This window comes from Acipenser ruthenus, chromosome 2 (genome assembly GCF_902713425.1).
Source record: "Acipenser ruthenus chromosome 2, fAciRut3.2 maternal haplotype, whole genome shotgun sequence".
NCBI classification, from domain to species: domain Eukaryota; kingdom Metazoa; phylum Chordata; class Actinopteri; order Acipenseriformes; family Acipenseridae; genus Acipenser; species Acipenser ruthenus.
Window position 1 is genome coordinate 19,123,629 of NC_081190.1, and position 19,380 is coordinate 19,143,008.

Consider the following 19,380-nt stretch of genomic DNA (forward strand, 5'->3'; position numbering starts at 1 on the left):
AAAAAAAAAAAAACACTTTATACCAAGTTTGTTTTTATGATTGGAATTAAAAGCATAACACAGCCAAATGATTCCTCCTATCACATGAGCCTGGGACATGCTAAAACTACCTTTTGGGAATGTAAACTGGACTGTCAATACTGTCTTTTTTGAAGTGTACAGGGTCGACATGAGGGAAAACCCATCTTTAATCCAAATCAAATGGCTCAACATTATTCATGTGCCTGTAAGCACAACCAATTTCATCCAAGTCTAGGCTGCTCTATATAAACAATTAGGACAGCTACAAGCAGTTGGAAAAGTTATTAAGATCAACATGTTTAACACAGCTATCTATTAAAGCCATTCTTTCTTTTTACATCAACAGCATTAAAATGCATACTACTGTAATGGAAGGTAAAGCAAAAATGTTGTCATTATTCTACTAAACACTGTCCAGACAGTCATCAACATGAATTAGTAATATACAAGTTTACATATCCATTGGTCTAACAGTGAGCAGATCACTAAAAGGTTCCACAATGGGGGGGGGGGGGGGACGACACCACACCAAACACTTTACTCCTTAACATTCCTGCAACAGATATTAACCACCAGCTACTGGAAGTGCAACTGAATGCCTTGCCTTTGCAGCAAAAGCCTCAATTCAGAAGATTTCAGCACCAGATTACACGTGACATCCCCACCATGTGTGCGCTTGAATGTCATCATGGGTGGTTTCCAAACATCTGTTGAAACACTCTTCCCAGCGCTTGATCTTGCCATTCTCCACCATCACAAACTTCCATTCCATCTTCACATCAGCCGGTAGGGTAACGGAATTGCACCAAAATCCATCTTTATCCTGCCTTAGAGGCACGTAGTTCTCCCAGTTTCCAAGCTCCCTGTGGTTCCCAGTAACAGCAATCAACTGGAACGGTGAACGAGTAATATAGTGCACACGGAAAGACACACCGACATTCTGTGGCATTGGTGACACAGCCAAAATCTTCTTACTGGTCTGCACAGACTCCTGTATACCTGCGGTGTCCAGGTCTCCCCGCGCGCTCTCTTCTTTCGCTCTTGAATCTGTGTGAACGCCCGATTGCGCGTCCTGCATTTTTGTACTCTCTCCGCCATGCAGAACTCCATCAGAGTTGTCGTCAAGCCCCTTCAGCCACTCATTGTCATTCATTGTTGCCTCCATGATGCTTATTTCAGTTTTTTCCATACTGGGTTCCCATGCACTGTTCATATCCGCTTTAGAGCCCGTCATTTTCCTGCCCGTTACCGTCGCTTCTTTTTTTGGGAGCCGAGTTTGATTTTTCTCACTCAAATGCTCATTACTACCAGGCACAGTGCAAGTATGGTGTCCTTCAACAGAAGGCAGGTCCATTTCGTTCGGTGATGTAGAACCACTGTCAGTGCTTGCTGCAGCATCTTCCTCTTGCATGGGTTCCTCAACACAGGATGTCTCTTTGGACTCTTGTATGTTGCCCCCATTTTTCGTCAGATGATCTAGCAAAAAAATCACACAAAACAAAACAATAAAGTGGTTCAATTGCAAGCCATATTAAAAGTGTTTTTGGTACCAAAGCGAATGTTTACTATTTTACAGAGGAATAGGATCGACAGCGACCTCCTATTAATCCTAGATGCCCTTTACTTTCACCCATAACGACTGCCTTATCGTACAGAGTCATTTCATTCTCTGGGTGAAGTTAATTTCTTCTATCATCCAATAAACATAGCTGTTGCACCAAAATCTCATCTTAAGACCGTGTGTCGTACCAAGTTCACATCTGCAGGGTTATGTTCCAACTATAGACTTAATTTAGTCTACAATTGGAACAAAAAAAACTGTACACTAAATTGATTAATTGGACCAATTAAACCTCTAAGCAGCACTTCATTGGTCCAATGACGTAATTTAAGGTACAATTGCAAGAAAACGTAGCAAGGGTTGAATAGCCCTGCTTTAAAATATTGCTACGATGTAATTTTGTAATTTCACTTACACTGGGCTAGGGCAGTTTTCAACCCCGGTCCTGGGGACTCGCTGTCTACAGGTTTTCATTCCAACTCTCCATTACTTAACGAGACCCTTAAAAATTGAACTGATATTTTGCTATAGACCTTTTTTAAAAATTGTTTTCAGCTCTTAAACCGTTGCATATGTCAAGTTAGCTAAAACATTTCAGAAGTAACTTGAACTCTGCAACGGTTTAAGAGCTGAAAACGATTTTAAAAAGTCTGATGAAAGCAAAATATCAGTTCAATTAAAGGGTCTAGTTAAGTAGATGGAAGTTGGAATGAAAACCAGTGGATGTAGTCACGTCAGGTTCACGAGTAGGGAATTTTAACTAGAGACTGACGCAGTAAGTAAAGAAAAATAAATAAATAAAACATAAGCAGGCATAAACTGGCCTGTCACAATTTAAATCTTGCAGTATTAGTACTACCTGTACCGATAAAACCAAAGTCTTAATTCATAAAATCGTGTATAAGCTCTTACTGTATGTGCACCAAAATACCAATATAGCCCTAATGAAATTCTTATTGTAGGCTACATTTCCCGAATTTTATTAAATGCCAGGTTATATAAGGAAAACGACCCAATAAGCAGAAAAAACCGAGCATACATCTAGTTAACTAATCCGTACCTGTTGCTTCTTTGATGCAGGGACTTTCCAAATTGCCTGTGCTTTTCACGTCCGTCTTTTCCTCAGCCTCAGCAGGAAGCCTCTCCGCTCCAGTTTCTCCTGCATTTCTTTTGCCTTTTTGACCAAAGATATTCCTCTGTATTATGAATAATGCCCATGCCGACAGCACCACGATAATCCCCAGAAGTACTGACGGCCCAAATCCACTAATCATTTCACCAAAAAAATATGTCGGCTCTCTTTACTCTTGCGTTTTTCCTGCTGACTGCAATGTCATCTGCTCACCAGTGGCCAGCTGTAGACTGGGTTTATTCTAACCCTTTTTAATCTGTCTGGTTTACGTAATCACTCTCCGTCGGTGCTGCAGCAATGACAAAACACTTGCTTCTCTCTGCAGTCAGGTGTGCGTCAGAGTCCTGCCAATTAGCTTGGCACCAGACAATTAACTTCATTGAAAAAGTCGTAAAGAAGTGTGGGTGGACAATATTAAACTGACAACACAGGTGTCGTGGATGTAGAATTAGACATACAAATATTAAGTTCAAATATTAAAAGTATATTATGTATTTTCAACATACCATTGTTCACTAAAGTAGCAAACCTAATCGTTACAACAGATATCTGCGATAAGGGTAATAGGACGTCGTTATTACTAATATTAGGGTTCATTAGAGCCCCGCTCTAGCACGGCATGGATTTGTTGAATTTGTTAAGGTCTCAATTCACTAGAAACAAAACATTGTTATCAATGCAATCATTGTGGAATACTTGGATAGCCAGGTACAATTCATTAAGACGTTATTTCCACTGTATGCCACTGTAATAAGTTAACTAATTATGCATTGCCTAGAAAGGTCTTCAATTATGAATAAGCAGCAGTACTGCAGAGCCAAAACCTCAGCCCTTACATCTCAAAAACAACATGCTCCAGAAAAAAGGTTTTATTTGGCTGAAGCTTGACTTCCAAATAATTCATATAAAAATAGCACAACCTCTAAGGATTATGTATTTGTTCACTAAACAGCACATGTAATTACCACTGTAAGTATAATCCCAAACGGGAATAATACATTCTGATAAACTGATGATTTTACACAAATTGTACAATATTTATGTGACTGTAATGATCCCCCTTAAGTGCGTGCAATGTTTTTTATTGAACCTGACTTATGGAGATGAATACCTGTAAAACAGCACCTGATTATCCATATGCATTAACACATAGGAATAAGACAATACAATAAACAAGCATGTCATTTCTTTCAAACAGAATTAGAGATTAAAGGCAGGTTTGAATAAAAACAAAGGAATTACAAAAACAACATCAAACATTACAAATACAACTAACAAAGAAGTCCATTAATAAACAATTGTTCCAGCGTGTGTTGATGTAGATATAGCTCTGTTGTGATCCTTTCTACTTCCTATTTTACTGTCCTTCTCAGCTTTTCCATTTTCATCTTCTTGCGAGAAGATCTTCTTAAGGAACTGCAAAGAAATAAATGTGGTCACTGAAATGCAGCTTTTTCTAATCACGGCCGTTTATTTTTTGGGAACGTTGTTGATGATAAGCATATTTTAATTTCCTCCCGTTTATTGGTTTAGTGGTTAGGATGAGTATTGTTTATTTATCTATTTTCTTTCACAGCACTGCAGCAGCAACAGATCTCACTTGGAAGTAAGAGCAGAATAAGCATACAGTGCCTATAGAAAGTCTACACCCCCTTTCAAAATTGTCACCTTTTAGCCTGGAATTAAAATGCATAAAAAAATTTTTTTTTTCATTTATCTACACATCCTACCCCACAACCTTTCAGCATGACAACGACCCAAAGCACACAGCCAAAGCTACACTGGAGTGGCTAAGGAACAAAAAGGTAAATGTCCTTGAGCGGCCCAGTCAGAGCCCCGACCTAAATCCAATCGAAAATTTGTGGCATGACTTGAAGATTGCTGTCCATCAACGCTCCCCAAGGAACTTGACAGAGCTTGAAAAGTTTTGTGAAGAAGAATGGTCAAATATTGCCAAATCTAGGAGTGCAAAGTTGGTAGAGACCTATCCCAACAGACTTAACAGTGTGGAGTATGGTGTGTAGATAAGTGGAAAAGAATCCTCATTTAAATGCATGAAACTGAGGCACTGACACAAGAAAATGTGAAAAAAGTTCAAGGGGGTGTAGACTTTCTATAGGCACTGTATCTCCGCTTCTGGAAGGGTCTTCCTAGCAGCCCGTAAGAGAGTAGTTTCTGTGTGCATCAGTAGCTATGGGGAGGAGGATCAATATAATGAGCTTACTGCCTGATTGTTTATTCAGCAACGATTATTAACTTCAAGTATTAACAGAATGCACTCCCCCTTATTCACACACAGTTTAAGATATGTTTTTTGTACTTGAGATGTGCACAAACTGTGTCAGCTAAAATCTCTTTGTAATCTTTTCAAGCTTTTTAAAACACAGTAAAGTCATAAACATGCTTCCTTTTTCTTTTTATAATCAAAACAGTCTGCAATGAAAAATAATTTTGTTGTAGCCAAACCTGTAAGCAAATGTTGCCGTTCAGCTGCATGTTTGCTTTGGCACAGCTGTAGTTGAGCGCTTGGACTTCAGGAAAGGAATTCTAAAATAAACTCTGATAAACTTTGAGCCTGCTCTTACCTCAGGCTCTCTGACTCCCTTGTTTAGAATAAACTCTTTGAAGGTGTGTGTCCCATGCAGCTGCATTAACTCTTCATCCTTTTTATATGAAAAACAAAAAGTAAATATCAGTAAAAAGTGAGAGTAGAAATGTAGATCTGTTTTTGTTTGTTTATTTGTGTTTGTGATTTTAGTAAATAACAAAATAGCAATGGCTACAGTCAGATTAGATTTGTCAGAAGTCAGAAGGTTTTATAGGTTATAGGTATTAGTCACATGTATGATTGGTATTCTGGATACTTGTTGTGCTTGACTATTATCCATAATCTAAACTTAGCTTTCACATACTCATTATCCAGGATGTGAGGTACCACACATGAATATATTCTGAATACTAAATCCATGAAAACCACAATCCACGATACTCATCGAACTCCGAACTATCTCATCCTTACCTTACAGTGGAGCGTAAAAGCCTGGAGTCCAGCATGCAGCAAAGTACACTAGTCTGATATCTGAAATGCTCTTTAGTGTGACAGAACGGAAGAAACCTCCGGACAGAAGTGGATTTGTATTTACAGTTAGTAACTATTGTATTAGTCTGGAAAGTTTAGAGCAGCATAACTAACCCAACTCAAGTCACAAACTCTGACCTAACATGATTTGCTGTTTCAGATCTAAATCAGCTTCTTGTTGTAGGTACCTTTTCACTAAGTTTATGCATTTTGTCCAGTTTTTCTTCACGAACATCATTAGGGTCTTTGAGTGGTTCATCTGCATTTCTTTTCTTCCATGTCTTTGGGTCAAGATACCAGGCTCCATACTTCACCTTAACCCAGCTTGGATGGTAAGAAGATTTCTGTGTTATGAATACGTACAGCATTAATTACCACTTAGTGTCCCTATGTGTTTTCATATCTTGCATTTCCAAACCACGTTTTAGTGAAGGCCAGTTGGATGTTTCAGTAATGGCTTGACCAGAAATCTTGACCATCTAGGGCAGTGGTTCCCAACCCTGGTCCTGGGGACCCCCTGTGTCTGCTGGATTTCATTCCAACTGAACTCTCAATTACTTAACTAGACTCTTAATTGAACTGATAATGTGCTTAATTAGACTTTTATGTTGTTGTTTTTACTGTTTTCAGCTCTTAACCAGTTGCAGAGTTCAAGTTACTTGTAAAATGTTATATCTAACTTGAAATCTGCAACTAAGAGTAAAAAGATCGAATTAAGCAAATGATCAGTTCAATTAAGAGTCTAGTTAGGTAATTGAGAGCTCAGTTGGAATGAAAACCAGCAGACACAGGGTCCCCAGGATTGTGAACCACTGATCTAGGGCACAGCTTGAACTTAATACAGGGTTGCTTTGAAGTATATTTGCCAATTTATGCTATTGGGTAGTCAATGCAATAGCACAAATAGCACCCCATTTATCCAAAGTTATGAGAGGTAAAAGTAAAATGAATTTGTAAACGTTAACACCGATTATATGAACACAGATCCTGTGCATCTCATGACAGGCAAGCTAATCCGGGTCTCTCATTGGTTACTTACAAGGGACGGCAGACTGTAGATTTGAGACCTTTGTTTCCTGAATATTGTGTGGTGAAGCAGGCCAGGTGATTGACAGTTTGCAAAAGGACCACAATAGAATAACCAAGGGCCAAATTTAAAGTCCTTTGCTTAAACAGAAAGCAGAAAGCTCAGTGATTTACTGTAGTCTACACAGAAATTAGATAACGAGCTGTACAATTGATTGTAATTAATTTGTCATGTACAACAGTGGTTCCCAACCTGTGGTCCGAGTAAACTCCAGGTGGTCCATAAACAACTACCAAAATTCAGTTACACAGTTCTTGCAAAAATAAAAAAATAAAAATTTCTACAGAATCACACGTTGTGCTACTGCAGTATGTATTACTAAGCAACACAACAAACAGCTTTTATAACATTATATATATATATATATATATATATATATATATATATATATATATAATTATAAGACATGCATGTAGTCTGCATTTTTCTTATATATATATATATATATATATATATATATATATATATATATATAATTATAAGACATGCATGTAGTCTGCATTTTTCTTATATATATATATATATATATATATATATATATATATATATATATATATATATAATTATAAGACATGCATGTAGTCTGCATTTTTCTTATATATATATATATATATATATATATAATTATAAGACATGCATGTAGTCTGCATTTTTCTTATATATATATATATATATATATATATATATAATTATAAGACATGCATGTAGTCTGCATTTTTCTTATATATATATATATATATATATATATATATATATATATATATATATATATATATATTACAGCTTCCTTTGATGCAATATCAAGCACCGTCTTCCAAACCGCTATTAACTGAAACAGCTTTTTAATGTGAAACAAATACTAACTAAATAACTGTTACACATTATGAAGGCACATTTGTCTTGTCAAAATGTAATCTGACTGTCTCAGCCTTTTCGCTGCGCATAAAAGTAGCGCACTGCATTGAATATTCCTAACTCGGTTGGAATGACTAAATTAAAACAAAAAAAAAACAAAAAAAAAACATTAATCCCACAGTTTTAGTACTTTTCATTTTCAACAATATACAATATAGGCTACAGTGTTGCCAGGGATATAGGAATATCCTTATTATTTCCATATTACACGTTTTTAGAGAGCTGCATATAGTAACAGAAGTTAAATGTGAAACAAAAAGAGGCTGTATTTGTTGCTTCACTTGTGAACTGTACCGTAGTGCGAATGACCGATTTCAGCTCCACGTTATTATATGGGTTTATTCAACCAGGTTTAATATCTCACAAGACTATACGCCAAAAGGAAATTCTCTTAACTACTTCTGAAAATAATGTGTACAGTCTGTTCTTGACACCGTCATATTTACCCAAAATGCTATAAATCCTGTTGACTGTCGCCACCAATCCCGTTTATTTTACACATCACGGCCGACCAAAAGTGGTTTGTAACATCCTGTACACTCTCCAATCATTTTTTAATTTTCTTAATTGCTTCCCACCAACCTCGACTGTGGTGTATTTTTTATATGTACATCGAGCGAAGTGAGTACATTCAATTGCGTTAGAAATGGATAGATTCATTTGCTACACGAGGTAACGGTTGTGTGGACCAGTACTGGTATTTACTGGGTCCAAGGACGACCCAAAGCCCCAATGCATTATTTGTCAGGAGGTTTTGTCAAACGAAACTCTTAAATGCCATTTATATACAAAGCATTAGGAATGTAAACAAAATAACCTTTTTAAACTTTAGAAACGGTAACTTTGCCAATAGCAACTTTCAATGCTCAAAATGACAACATTCCTTGATGAACTGTTAGCGAAGATTCAAGCCCAGGAATCTCATTAATTTAGGTATGTTATATAAATACTTTACTTTCTACATGTACTTATACATATACACATACAAATTAGTTTCAAATTGCTGTTGTGAAAAAATGCGTGGTCCGTGGCAAAAATTCAAACACCAAGGTAGTCCCTACATTGAAAAAGGCTGGGAACCACAGACCTATAACTTCAAATAACCTATCATTATATATAGTGTTCAATCCAATACTGCCCTCTAGTGGTCCCTTTGTGCAGTTTGAAATGGAAAGCAGGGCTATTTCGTGCTTTAAAAATGCCAGATCTTAAAATGACAATAATTTTCTCCTAAATGTTATTGCTAAAGCGAAAACTATATGAAAACTTCTACATGTATATCCCCAATAACAATACACGATAAGCAATGAAAAGAAAAATGACAGGTACGTTATTTAAACAGTTGTAGCAACACGTGGGGACGTGTAATGCTATATTTTTCGGAACCTCGCTACTTTCTCTTTAATGCGTATACTTGGTGGTTATGCCTATATGGGTTAATGTATTCATTGCAAATGCTCCAATAGATTCAAATGCAATAGTAAACTGTAGTAAATAATATAAAGAATATTCACATTCATACTTATAATAAAGAATTGAAAATGTTCAATATCAGGACCCTATGGTTTCTTACCATTGGTATTTCACCATCCTTTTCAAACTGTGATTTAGTGTCAGTCGGTGGTCGAAATTCCCCGACAGCCATTCTTAACTCTGCAGGCACATTGGTCAGCTCCACAACCTGGATAGGTACTGTGAGGGCAGGCTTGCTCTCGTACCCACTGCCAAAGAGGCTCATTAGAGTGGACTCATCCAGGTTATTACTCTCTCCACCCTTCAATAGGCACAGAAACGGCTGTCAACAAGGGGATACCAAGCTTTCTTATGAAAAAAATAAAATACATCTATTCTACCACTTTAAATGCTTACCAAGGAAGCCACCCATTCACAAAACTCCTTAGTGATCTGCTTTATGTCCTCATCAAGGGATGGAGATGGAAGGCACTTTATCTTCATTTTCTTATCATCCTTCACCGCCTCTTCCTTGTCTTGAAGCCACATGTACGGGTTTTTATGTTTCGAGTCTTCACTTCTAAAGTCAATATGAAACTCAGAATCACCGGGGCTGCTTTTGTCACAAGTGGCCACTGGAAACTATAAGAAAACTTTAGAAAGGTCTAAACAGCCAGAAAACTGTCTGACGAGGTTCAGCAACTGGAGGGTGATGTCACTGTTAAACCAATCTAAGCACCCCTGTGATGAACAGGATTCGATCAAATTAGCTAAAGAACATAAAGAAATACATCAAAATCACTTTGTTTTATATAAAAATACAAATATTACAATAAGCGTATCACAGAACAAGGAAGCAAGAAGAAGTAATATGTATATTGGAAATGTAGGGCTTTCTGTGGTGTTTTAGCAGTGTTCGCTGTCTTAAGTCTAATAATGTTCTGTCTTGCCTTATCTGGTAAAGGATGTGCTGTTTGTAAAGTCAAAAACAGGATGACATATACAGATACAGCAAGGTTAAGACAAAAGTATTCCTTGTGGGCATTTTCCTTTAGAAAAAATCCGGCAGTTTAGAAAACCAAGCCCAAACTATTAATTCACATAGGGTTTTAACAACAACATGTTCACCCCAGTACAAAGCACTGTGTCTTATGAAGTATGACATACATTTAAAAGTCACTCCTGCAGTGGACTGGTGTGATACCTCTGCATGACATAATAAAACACATCTACTTGCATGGCACTGGCAGAAGGCCTTGTGCTCAGCTCCCCTTTAGATGTAGACAGAGCTCGGTCTTTTGTCTTCTGTTGGTCGGTAGAGAGTTCATCCTGCTCTTTTGCAGAGTCTGCTCTGCAGGATCCAATCTCGCTACTCAAGTGCATCTCAGGGTCAAGGATATCCACGACCTCCTCAAAAAGCTAGAAAGGAGATGGAATTAATACCATATAACAAAGAAAATGCCAAGCAGAAAAACCTTGCTACAAAATACATTTTAAAAATAAATGTTGCTGAAACATTGTTCTACTAATATTTTTCTATTAAAATACTGACCTGCATATTATATATTTATATACAGTAGTAGCAGGCAGCTAATAAAAGAGATACCATTATTAAATAATGCACTGGTAAGACCTCACTTAGATTACTACTCACAACATCTGAAAAAAGCATCACTGTACTACATGCAGTGTATACAAATACAAATACAATTTAATATGTTTTTAAATTATGAGGAAGTAACGAAATATGTGTTATAGTTATTACTATAGTTCTTATTTAGAGGAGACATTTTTTATTGATTAAGGTAATCCAGGGTGACTACCATTACAATAAAATGTTTTTTTAAAAAAAATCAAATTATGGCTTATCTCAGTTTAACTTCGGGGGCATGGAGAAAAAGTAGTAAAGCTGTGATAAAATAAACCAAAACCAGTACAGCAAATGATAGTTTCTGAGTTCTTAATTTCTCAGGAAACTGGATATTACCAGTATACAAAATCCTGTGTCTTACCTCTGGAGGCAGACCTTCTTCCAGGTGTGGATAGAGAGCCAGGGGGTGCTGGGTAAGGCCATACTCAATCTCCTCGATGTACTCCCCGCGAGCCTGCTGTAACGGGGTCTGCTTTGAGTAACACACCTGTTCTTTGGTGAATCTCTTTCTTGGCTGTTGTTTCAAAGAGACTGGCTCACCATGAACAACAGGGCGAGGGCCCTTCTGATTTGGAATAAAATAATCATCCCCTCGAAGAGGCGGGTAGCCATCTCGGAAATCATCTATTCCGTTTTTTAAAAAGCGCCATCTGGAGCCATTTAGTGCCCCAGATAGTTGTTGTTTATTCCCCTTTTCTTTTAGATACTTTGTGTGCAATCTCTCCTTGTACCTGCACAAAACATACAAAAATACATAGCCCAGTTTTTCATCAGCATGTTTTATTTATTGACTACCACAAAGAATACAACTATGGTATTAATATGTGTTCAATTAATTATGTTAAAAGCAAAAAATAAAGAATTCACAGATCACAAGAAGTGCCTTATGTATTTTACTAAATAATTATAATACAAACATAGTAAGGCCTAAACATGTAAAAAAAAAAAAAAAAAAAAAAAAAAAAAAAAAAAAAAAAGCAACAACATACAGTACTAGGCCAACATCATGCAGCTACAGTACAGTGAAAATCAGCTTCATGTAATCGTGTATCTATACAGTACCATCATTTTGATCATATAAAGCGCTGTGTTTTGTATTGGATCAACGGCAAATTTTGATTGAAATATAAGGCTGATGCTATTAAGTGCTTTTCGCTGTGCTACACAACTAGACTTTTATTATATAGACATTTTGTTAGTAATTATGTAATAATAATAATAATAATAATAATAATAATAATAATAATAATAATAATAATAATAATAATAATACATTCTTACCATGGCTGGGGATGTATTTTACCTTTAGATTTCCCCACCGAAAGGTGAAGGTCTTTTCTACCATCCATTTAATGTTGTACTTTCGACAACAGTCCCCAAAAAACTCGCATCTGTGTAAAATTATCATAAACGTGCTAGCTCTCAACCCTCAAAGTATACACAACGCCGTTGCTAAGAAACCGACAAGGCACATGTTGAACACCCGGATGTGGCTACTTGTCCTAATTTGACAAAAGCTGAAAAAAAACACAAATTGAATGAATATAGATCCTTTATTTCTCTCAGATGTTCCCTAATATTATCAAATAAAACTCCAACGAATGAAAACAAAATAATCTATTCAAGTTAATGTAAAGACGTCATTATTGTGCGACCACAATGACTGCGGTGCTTGATTGTGTCAATAAAATTTGGGCTGGGTGGCGTGTTGTTTACTGAATCTCACGGGCCGGTGGAACACAAATATCAGAATCGAAACTTATTTTGTCTCACTGAGTCAACGGACGTGACACGGTATAGCTGACAGAGTAAGGAGAGACGGCATCTAGTATAAACGTTCAACAGTCGTATTATTCATTCAGTCTAGTGTCAATTTGAAGACGAACATAGAATCACAATGAAGAAGTCCTGCTGTATTTACAGCACTGGGGTACTTTCACTTGTTGTTTTAATTGTCAGCATCGCTCTGGTTTTGTCGCAGGTCTTCCAGAACGCACTCAACGCACGAATAAAGAAGGTAAGTGTGTGTGTGTTTTTTTTAAATCTAAAATCTGTGCTAGTTTTTAATCAGAAAACATTTTTTTTCTTGTTCTGTCAGCTGTTTTTTTTTTTGTTTGTTTGTTTTGTTTCTTGTCCAGTCAGGCCTCGTGCAGCAAATGGAATTCGCCCCATTTTTAAAAGGGCGGACCATGATATACAAAACAGTTTTCAATATTGCTATTCTCTGTAAGAACACAGATCCTAAATCGTTTTGATTTGTTGACACCACCCTCCAAAACATTTATAGTGACAAATGAATACATGCACAATGACAAGGGTGGTGCATTAGTTGCCTATTTTAACCCAGGCCACTTTTTATTTTAAGAGTCATTCTCCAAGAAAGGAAGGGATATTTAACATATTGTAGCGATCTCGGTTTACGCAGGCAGCCGCATCACACAGGGCTAGGCAATCCACACACAGGCGGAGGGCGGGCGCGATCCCGGGACCTCTAGCACTAGTCTAAACCATAGCGCCGATACCGCCGTACAAAAAAGTCGGCTCTTTTGCAAGGAGCATATATCGGGCTTATGTCTTTGTGTGTGATCACGTCACTTACCAGCCCTGCTGCTGCCTTCCCCCGTGCACGCTACAATATCTTAATAGTCATCAACACATATTTTGTAAATTGTTAAAGTAATTGTAGCTAACAGCATGATTCCATAAATCTTAGCTATTTTGCCACATAAGTCTCAAATGTGCAGTTTTAAAAGAATCGCATGTTATAGCACACATCTATTTTAATTTTGAAACAAGCAATCTGTTACCACTTTAGGGGAAAGGTATCTCAGTTTCTATGTGTGATCTGTTTGCACTTGTAATCCCTGGGTCACTTTACATAAGCAGTGTATTCTGGGTCAAAGCATGTTACTGTCTGAAAGTATGTCAGTCAGTAGGGGGAGCACCTGAGTGGTTATTGGCAGTGAAGGGGGTGGTGACAAATTCACTTGCTTGGTGAAATGACCCAGTTTTCTTAACCTGGTGTAGTCCTGGGTACAGAGTATGCTATAACATGTGTTTCTGTCAAAACTGCACATTTATGACCTATAAAATGAATAGATGTTCATGGCAGAGAAATGTTCTGGAATTATAATGCATCAAAAAAGAATACAGCAGTAAAATGCTCATCTCTTCATTGACATATAATTGTAATAATACCCTGCACATCAGGAATTAGCAGAGTGTACGGACCAGTTTGGTTCTTTAGCTCCATTAAACATTCCATACAGTGAATGCCTGGTATTACTGTTTAAGTAAGTCACACATAATGTACATTATCAGAACAAAACTTGCATTTCCTTTGCATACTGTGATCATCTCATGTGGAGTGTCTATGTCCTATTACCAAACTTTCAATTCAACAGCATGAGAATTACCATACAGAAATCCCTCTGTTCCCCGGCACCTCCTCTGTTTTGTGTTAGGCTAAGAAATTTGAAAATGGTTCCATGGATTTAATATAATGTTTTTCAAGTAAGGCTATGAGCTATTTGTTTTTGCATTTTCAAAAGTTTGGAAGCTGTTTTTATGTTATTGAATGGAAAACAAAGTTAACAGAGTTACTGTCCCTGTCCTAACTTGTTTCTTTCAAACTGAAGGGAGTGGTACAGTATCTTAGAAGTGAAGCCTTACACTGGGGGATGGGTTGTTAATCTGCAATAAAAAACAATCAGGCACATCTACAGTAGTCACGTGCTTAACTGGTAACTCGTAATGAGTCATAAGACCCATTAGTTCATACGGATGACAAGCTATACCTGCTGCCTTTAGATATTTAGACTGCTCTAGTGCACTGTTGATAAGGATTATTGCCCACATTGGCAAACAGGTAACATAGCAATAACAATCCATCATGTGGTACGGAACAGAAAAGCTAGAGCACTTGTTATATATTTTTTTTTAAATCACTCTTCCTGCAGTGATTTAGAGCAGTGGTTCTCAAACCCCAGTGCACTAGAGCAGCCATTTTGAAAAGAGCTTTGAAACAGACTTTAAAGTTATAAGTGTAAATTCTAAAAAGTTGTCAGTATGTTAACAGTGAAAATGAAAAATTACAGGTACGTTACTTAAACAGTTGTAGCAACACGTGGGGACGTGTAAACGCTATATGTTTCGGAACCCCGCTACTTACTTTTTAAATGCATTTCCTCATTTAAATCTTTTTGCAGACATTAGCAGTTTCCTTTAACTTTTAGTGTAAGCGTCTTCCTGGGTTAACTGTTTGGAATTATGTCTTAGTTGTCAAACCCTTGGTACAATATAGATTGACATCATCTGTAGGGCCTTTTTTGATGCCAAATTCCACACTGGCATGCAGTGTTTAATTATGGGTTCAGTAACAGGGTGTGTGTGTCTGTGTATATATATATATATATATATATATATATATATATATATAATATATATATATTTTTTTTTTCCTGGTTTGGATTTGCTTCATGTCATCTGATTTAGCTACTACTGTATTAAGGACCTGGATTTGCTTGTTTGGGGTCTAAACTTTATGTGTTGAGAGATTCAAACATGAACATTTCTTACATTTGTGTCTTACTTGCTATTAAGCCTTTTGGGATTAGTGTATGATACATGAGTTTAAACATATACCACAGGGGGTAATAACTGCACAATGCTCATTGTCTTCATAGGAAATAATACTGAAGAATGGCACTGATGCTTTTGAGGCCTGGGAGAACCCTCCTCCGCCAGTGTATATGCAGTTTTACTTCTTTGATCTGAGAAACCCCTCTGAGGTACTTCTAGGAGAGAAGCCATTTGTGGAGGAGAAGGGACCTTACACTTACAGGTAAGCCTTCCAATTGAAGCAGACATCTAATCTACTCCCCAAATTCTGTATTGAATTAATGCCAATATTCCCCTCCAGGATTTGATAGATGTCCTGTGAGACAGTTACACAAGTCTCGACCATCAGCTGCATTGTGCAAATAGTAATTTTAGAATAGCTTCTTACATATTTCGACATGTCTGGGTTTTGTAACATTAAAACGGACTGCCTATAAAGTGCTCATTGCCACATAGCCTGGCTGATGAAATAAAAGTGAATCAGATTGTTTTAGGAACCTTTCGTCTTGCAGAAATTGCTATTCACATCCCCAAAACTCCCACAGATATTTATATTAGGAAGAAGCACATGTTGCTAGTGGTAAAAAGGGAATTGAACAACGAAGTCTGACAAAGTCATGACATTTTATTTATTACATAAATCATGTTTTAGTGTTTAAAGCACATATTACTGTGTTACCAAGACTGGTGCTACATTGAACATCTTGGTAATTTTAACGTTTCTAGAGTTAAAAAAAAAAAAAAAAAAAAAACAAATGGCCCACTCAGTCATTCTGTATTTATAATAAACTAGTAGTATGGTACCACTGTATTTGTGAAACGGATTGCTCTTTAAAACACATGCATTGAAGGAGGGGTTCTGATCTCTTTAGAAAAAATGGACGATGCTCTCCAGTTGTTTTGCATGTATTCATTGGCACGTGTTGGAGAATAGTCTACATAGTAGGGTTGGAACAATAATCGATTATCGTGATATTATCGATAATGTTTTTGCATCGATAATTGTATTGCGTTGAAAAATAATTATCGATAATCATTTATTGTCCGTTACCCAGTATGATATGCTTGTGTGTAACAGTAACTCTGCATTGAAGCAGTAAGACAGGACTTAACTGTCTGCGCGAGGCGCAACACGTGATCTGTGCACACTTTGCTTACCTCAAGAAAAAGGAAAACCAAGGGAGGCTTAACCTCACTTTTGAAACAGGCAGTCAAAATCAAGAAGATAAAACCTGGAGTACTTGCAAGAAACCTGTCTGTGTCAGAAGCTGTTCAGCGTGAGATTCTCGGATATCTCAGCTTACCTGACAGTGCTATCGAGGTTGATCCACTAAACTGGTGGAAGATGCATGCCCAGTCATTTCCACATCTTTCCATGTTAGCTTGCAAGTATCTGTGTTTGCCAGCCACGAGCGTTCCGTCTGAAAGGCTGTTCAGTGGATGTGGATTGATAGTGACCCCGCAACGTAGTCGACTCAGTGCTGAAACTGTTCAAAAGCTGATATTTTTTAATCGCAATTTATAATTTTTTTTTTTTTTTTTTTTTTTTTTAAACACTTTTTTTTAATAAGTAGCCTATATTTCAAAAGTTGAAAAGCTACCAAACAAACGTTTGGTTATATTATTTGTGCTTTTTTGTAACCAACCATTGTTTCATAACTTTTATTAAAGATGCTGGTCTTTTTGAAAATGGTCTACTTTTATTTCTTCTAAACTCGCAGAGGCAGTTGTCATATTGCTCAAGTATATATAGCTTTAAATTTGATAAATTCCAAGACATTTTACATATGTTATTTTTTCAGCCGATAATCATGATTATCGTGATAATTTACAGCCGATAATTGATAACTGAAAATGTCATTATCGTCCAACCCTACTACATAGTGCATGAATTCTTTATTTATTTATTTTTTTAGAGAGTTCAGGCCAAAGGAGAATGTGAGATTTTCTGACAATGACACTAAAGTATCAGCCACCATGCCCAAGACATATGTGTTTGTGCCTGAGATGTCCGTGGGATGCCGAGAAGATGATCCAATCAGAACTGTTAATGTTCCTGCTATAGTAAGTTAACAACAACATACACCATGGCCTGTCTATTGCATAATAGTAACCTTGTTGAAAACTTGGAGAAAAAGTGGATCAGACCTTTAGCCTTCGTCAAATAAGAAAACAGGACATTTTTTATTTGTATTTATTCCAAGTGTTTGTCCTGGCGCAAGTGCAAAAGGAGCAACATAAATGGTATTTGCAATCGCCCTGTCTGACATGTTCGTATTGTCATTCAGTCCTTACAATTCTGCTCTTTCCTTTCAATAGCCAGACATTTAGACTGGTTCATGTTAACTTTTGAAATCGGTCTGGAATGAAAGCAGCCATTCTTTTATACTGTACCCTGTGCTCACATGCTGGGTGACTTGGCCAGACACAACTGGTCTATTGTCACAAGGCTATTTGTTCAGTAGACCGCTTCTTATTGCATACTGATTTTCAAGATTTCAGGAACATGTATTTCAATATTGAAATTTAGTTTTATTGATGCACATGCTTAGTAATGCTAATAAGCAGTCAATAAATCACATCTGGTGGAATACAGAAGCAGACTAATACAGTGTTAAAGGGCATCGCTATTTAGATTCACAGCTGTTCAGAGCATTACAAAATATCCCACTACCCCATGACTATTTTTTTTTTCATTCAGTTACACAACACTGTTAATAGAGTGAAAAGTCTGCAAAGTATTAAAAAAAAAATCTGGTCATGCACATGAATCAGTCATGTGAGGGCAGTCATAAGGCAAGATGTTTCTGTTTTTTTTATCCAATTACTGTATATAATGTTTCATTGTTAAAAAAAAAAATAAATAAAAAAAGCCTGTATTTTGTGGATAGAGAATAATTAATGTAATTTCTTTTATTTTTCATACAGACAATGATTGAAAAGTTTAAAACTCACCCATTGATAAGTAACCTAATATCATCATACATGAAGTCCCAAAATATAGGTCTGTTTGTGACCCGTACTGTACATGAACTACTCTGGGGATACAAAGATCCTTTACTTGCTGTTGTTCACAAAGTTCGCCCTGACATTGATGAATACTTTGGCCTCTTTTATAAGGTAAGTCTGATGTCTGAACTCACTGTGATATTTACAAGAACCTGGCACCTGCAGTGAATAACTCAGCTGTTCGTTTTTTAAACCAAACAATGTAATCTATACAGTGTTTAATGGATTTGGATATAAAACTACAGTTGTGTAATTGTGAAACAGGCACTTGAGCTTATACTACACACAGCTTTCTGTGAAAATATAGTCGTTCCTTTGGTTTAATATATTAACCCTTGCACCTTTTTGTATGTTGATTTGTAATAGATTTCAAATTTACAAGCACATGTAGTCCTGTATACTAGAGAGTGACATGAAGACGGGAGCCACGGGATTCCTGCGGTATGAGAAAACAATTGTGTTAAATTTTGCGGGATGGGACGGTACAGGAGTGAAGCTCGCGGGAACGGGAAATAAAAAACATAAAGCTCTCAGGACGGGCAAGAACGGGATTTAAGCTTCTGGGAATGGGAAGGAACGGGACTACTCTGCCACCAGCAGACAGGAAGAGCCGATGACAGGGAATATGACTGTTACCATAAACATAAAACATAATATTAACAGGTCTCACTTGAACATATAATCACATTCATTTTACCAAATTATGTTTAATCGCGCTACAATTAATCAAATAATACCCGGAAATACACAGAGAGCGATCTCCATTTCCTGGTTCGGGGCCAGGAGACTGTGACGTCACAGAGGGAGATACCCGCAGGTTACTTGCATCTACCAGTATGGCTGACCGTGAAAG

The 19,380-nt window shown here is 36.9% G+C and overlaps 3 protein-coding genes across 3 annotated transcripts in view; 1 reads left to right on the plus strand and 2 right to left on the minus strand.

Annotated features, from left to right (window-relative positions):
• Window position 1: 1 nt before the first annotated feature.
• LOC131698588 (putative protein FAM47C) lies at window positions 2–12,425 on the minus strand. Its single transcript, XM_058990956.1, has 9 exons — window positions 12,180–12,425; window positions 11,260–11,629; window positions 10,485–10,666; window positions 9,665–9,827; window positions 9,369–9,569; window positions 5,982–6,137; window positions 5,300–5,377; window positions 2,643–4,130; window positions 2–1,497 (listed from the first exon to the last, which is right to left on the minus strand). Exons 1-8 carry the CDS (start codon window positions 12,245–12,247, stop codon window positions 4,002–4,004), a joined length of 1,347 nt encoding a protein of 448 aa, XP_058846939.1. The 5' UTR covers window positions 12,248–12,425; the 3' UTR covers window positions 2–1,497; window positions 2,643–4,001.
• Window positions 668–2,856, minus strand: LOC117408843 (starch-binding domain-containing protein 1-like). Its single transcript, XM_034014193.3, has 2 exons — window positions 2,643–2,856; window positions 668–1,497 (listed from the first exon to the last, which is right to left on the minus strand). The coding sequence occupies exons 1-2, from the start codon at window positions 2,854–2,856 to the stop codon at window positions 668–670; spliced, it is 1,044 nt and encodes a 347-aa protein (XP_033870084.3).
• A 161-nt stretch (window positions 12,426–12,586) lies between the features above and the next one.
• LOC117400834 (lysosome membrane protein 2-like) overlaps window positions 12,587–19,380 on the plus strand; it is a 42,462-nt gene continuing 35,668 nt past the window's right edge. Inside the window, exons 1-4 of the mRNA XM_058990949.1 lie at window positions 12,587–12,915; window positions 15,584–15,741; window positions 17,435–17,582; window positions 18,447–18,638. Coding sequence (XP_058846932.1) covers window positions 12,796–12,915; window positions 15,584–15,741; window positions 17,435–17,582; window positions 18,447–18,638 — 618 coding nt within the window. The 5' untranslated portion in view covers window positions 12,587–12,795. The remainder of the gene's footprint in view (window positions 12,916–15,583; window positions 15,742–17,434; window positions 17,583–18,446; window positions 18,639–19,380) is intronic.

Excerpts from the sequence above, each read along its gene's own strand:
- LOC117408843 (XM_034014193.3), bottom strand. The coding sequence starts at position 2,856 with ATGATTAGTGGATTTGGGCCGTCAGTACTTCTGGGGATTATCGTGGTG. Across the intron at positions 1,498-2,642 it reads CTGCATCAAAGAAGCAACAG|ATCATCTGACGAAAAATGGG; the intron begins GTACGGATTAGT and ends TTTTTTTGCTAG.
- LOC131698588 (XM_058990956.1), bottom strand. The coding sequence starts at position 12,247 with ATGGATGGTAGAAAAGACCTTCACCTTTCGGTGGGGAAATCTAAAGGT. Across the intron at positions 9,570-9,664 it reads GTGAATGGGTGGCTTCCTTG|GGTGGAGAGAGTAATAACCT; the intron begins GTAAGCATTTAA and ends TGCCTATTGAAG. Across the intron at positions 4,131-5,299 it reads AGGGAGTCAGAGAGCCTGAG|TTCCTTAAGAAGATCTTCTC; the intron begins GTAAGAGCAGGC and ends ATTTCTTTGCAG.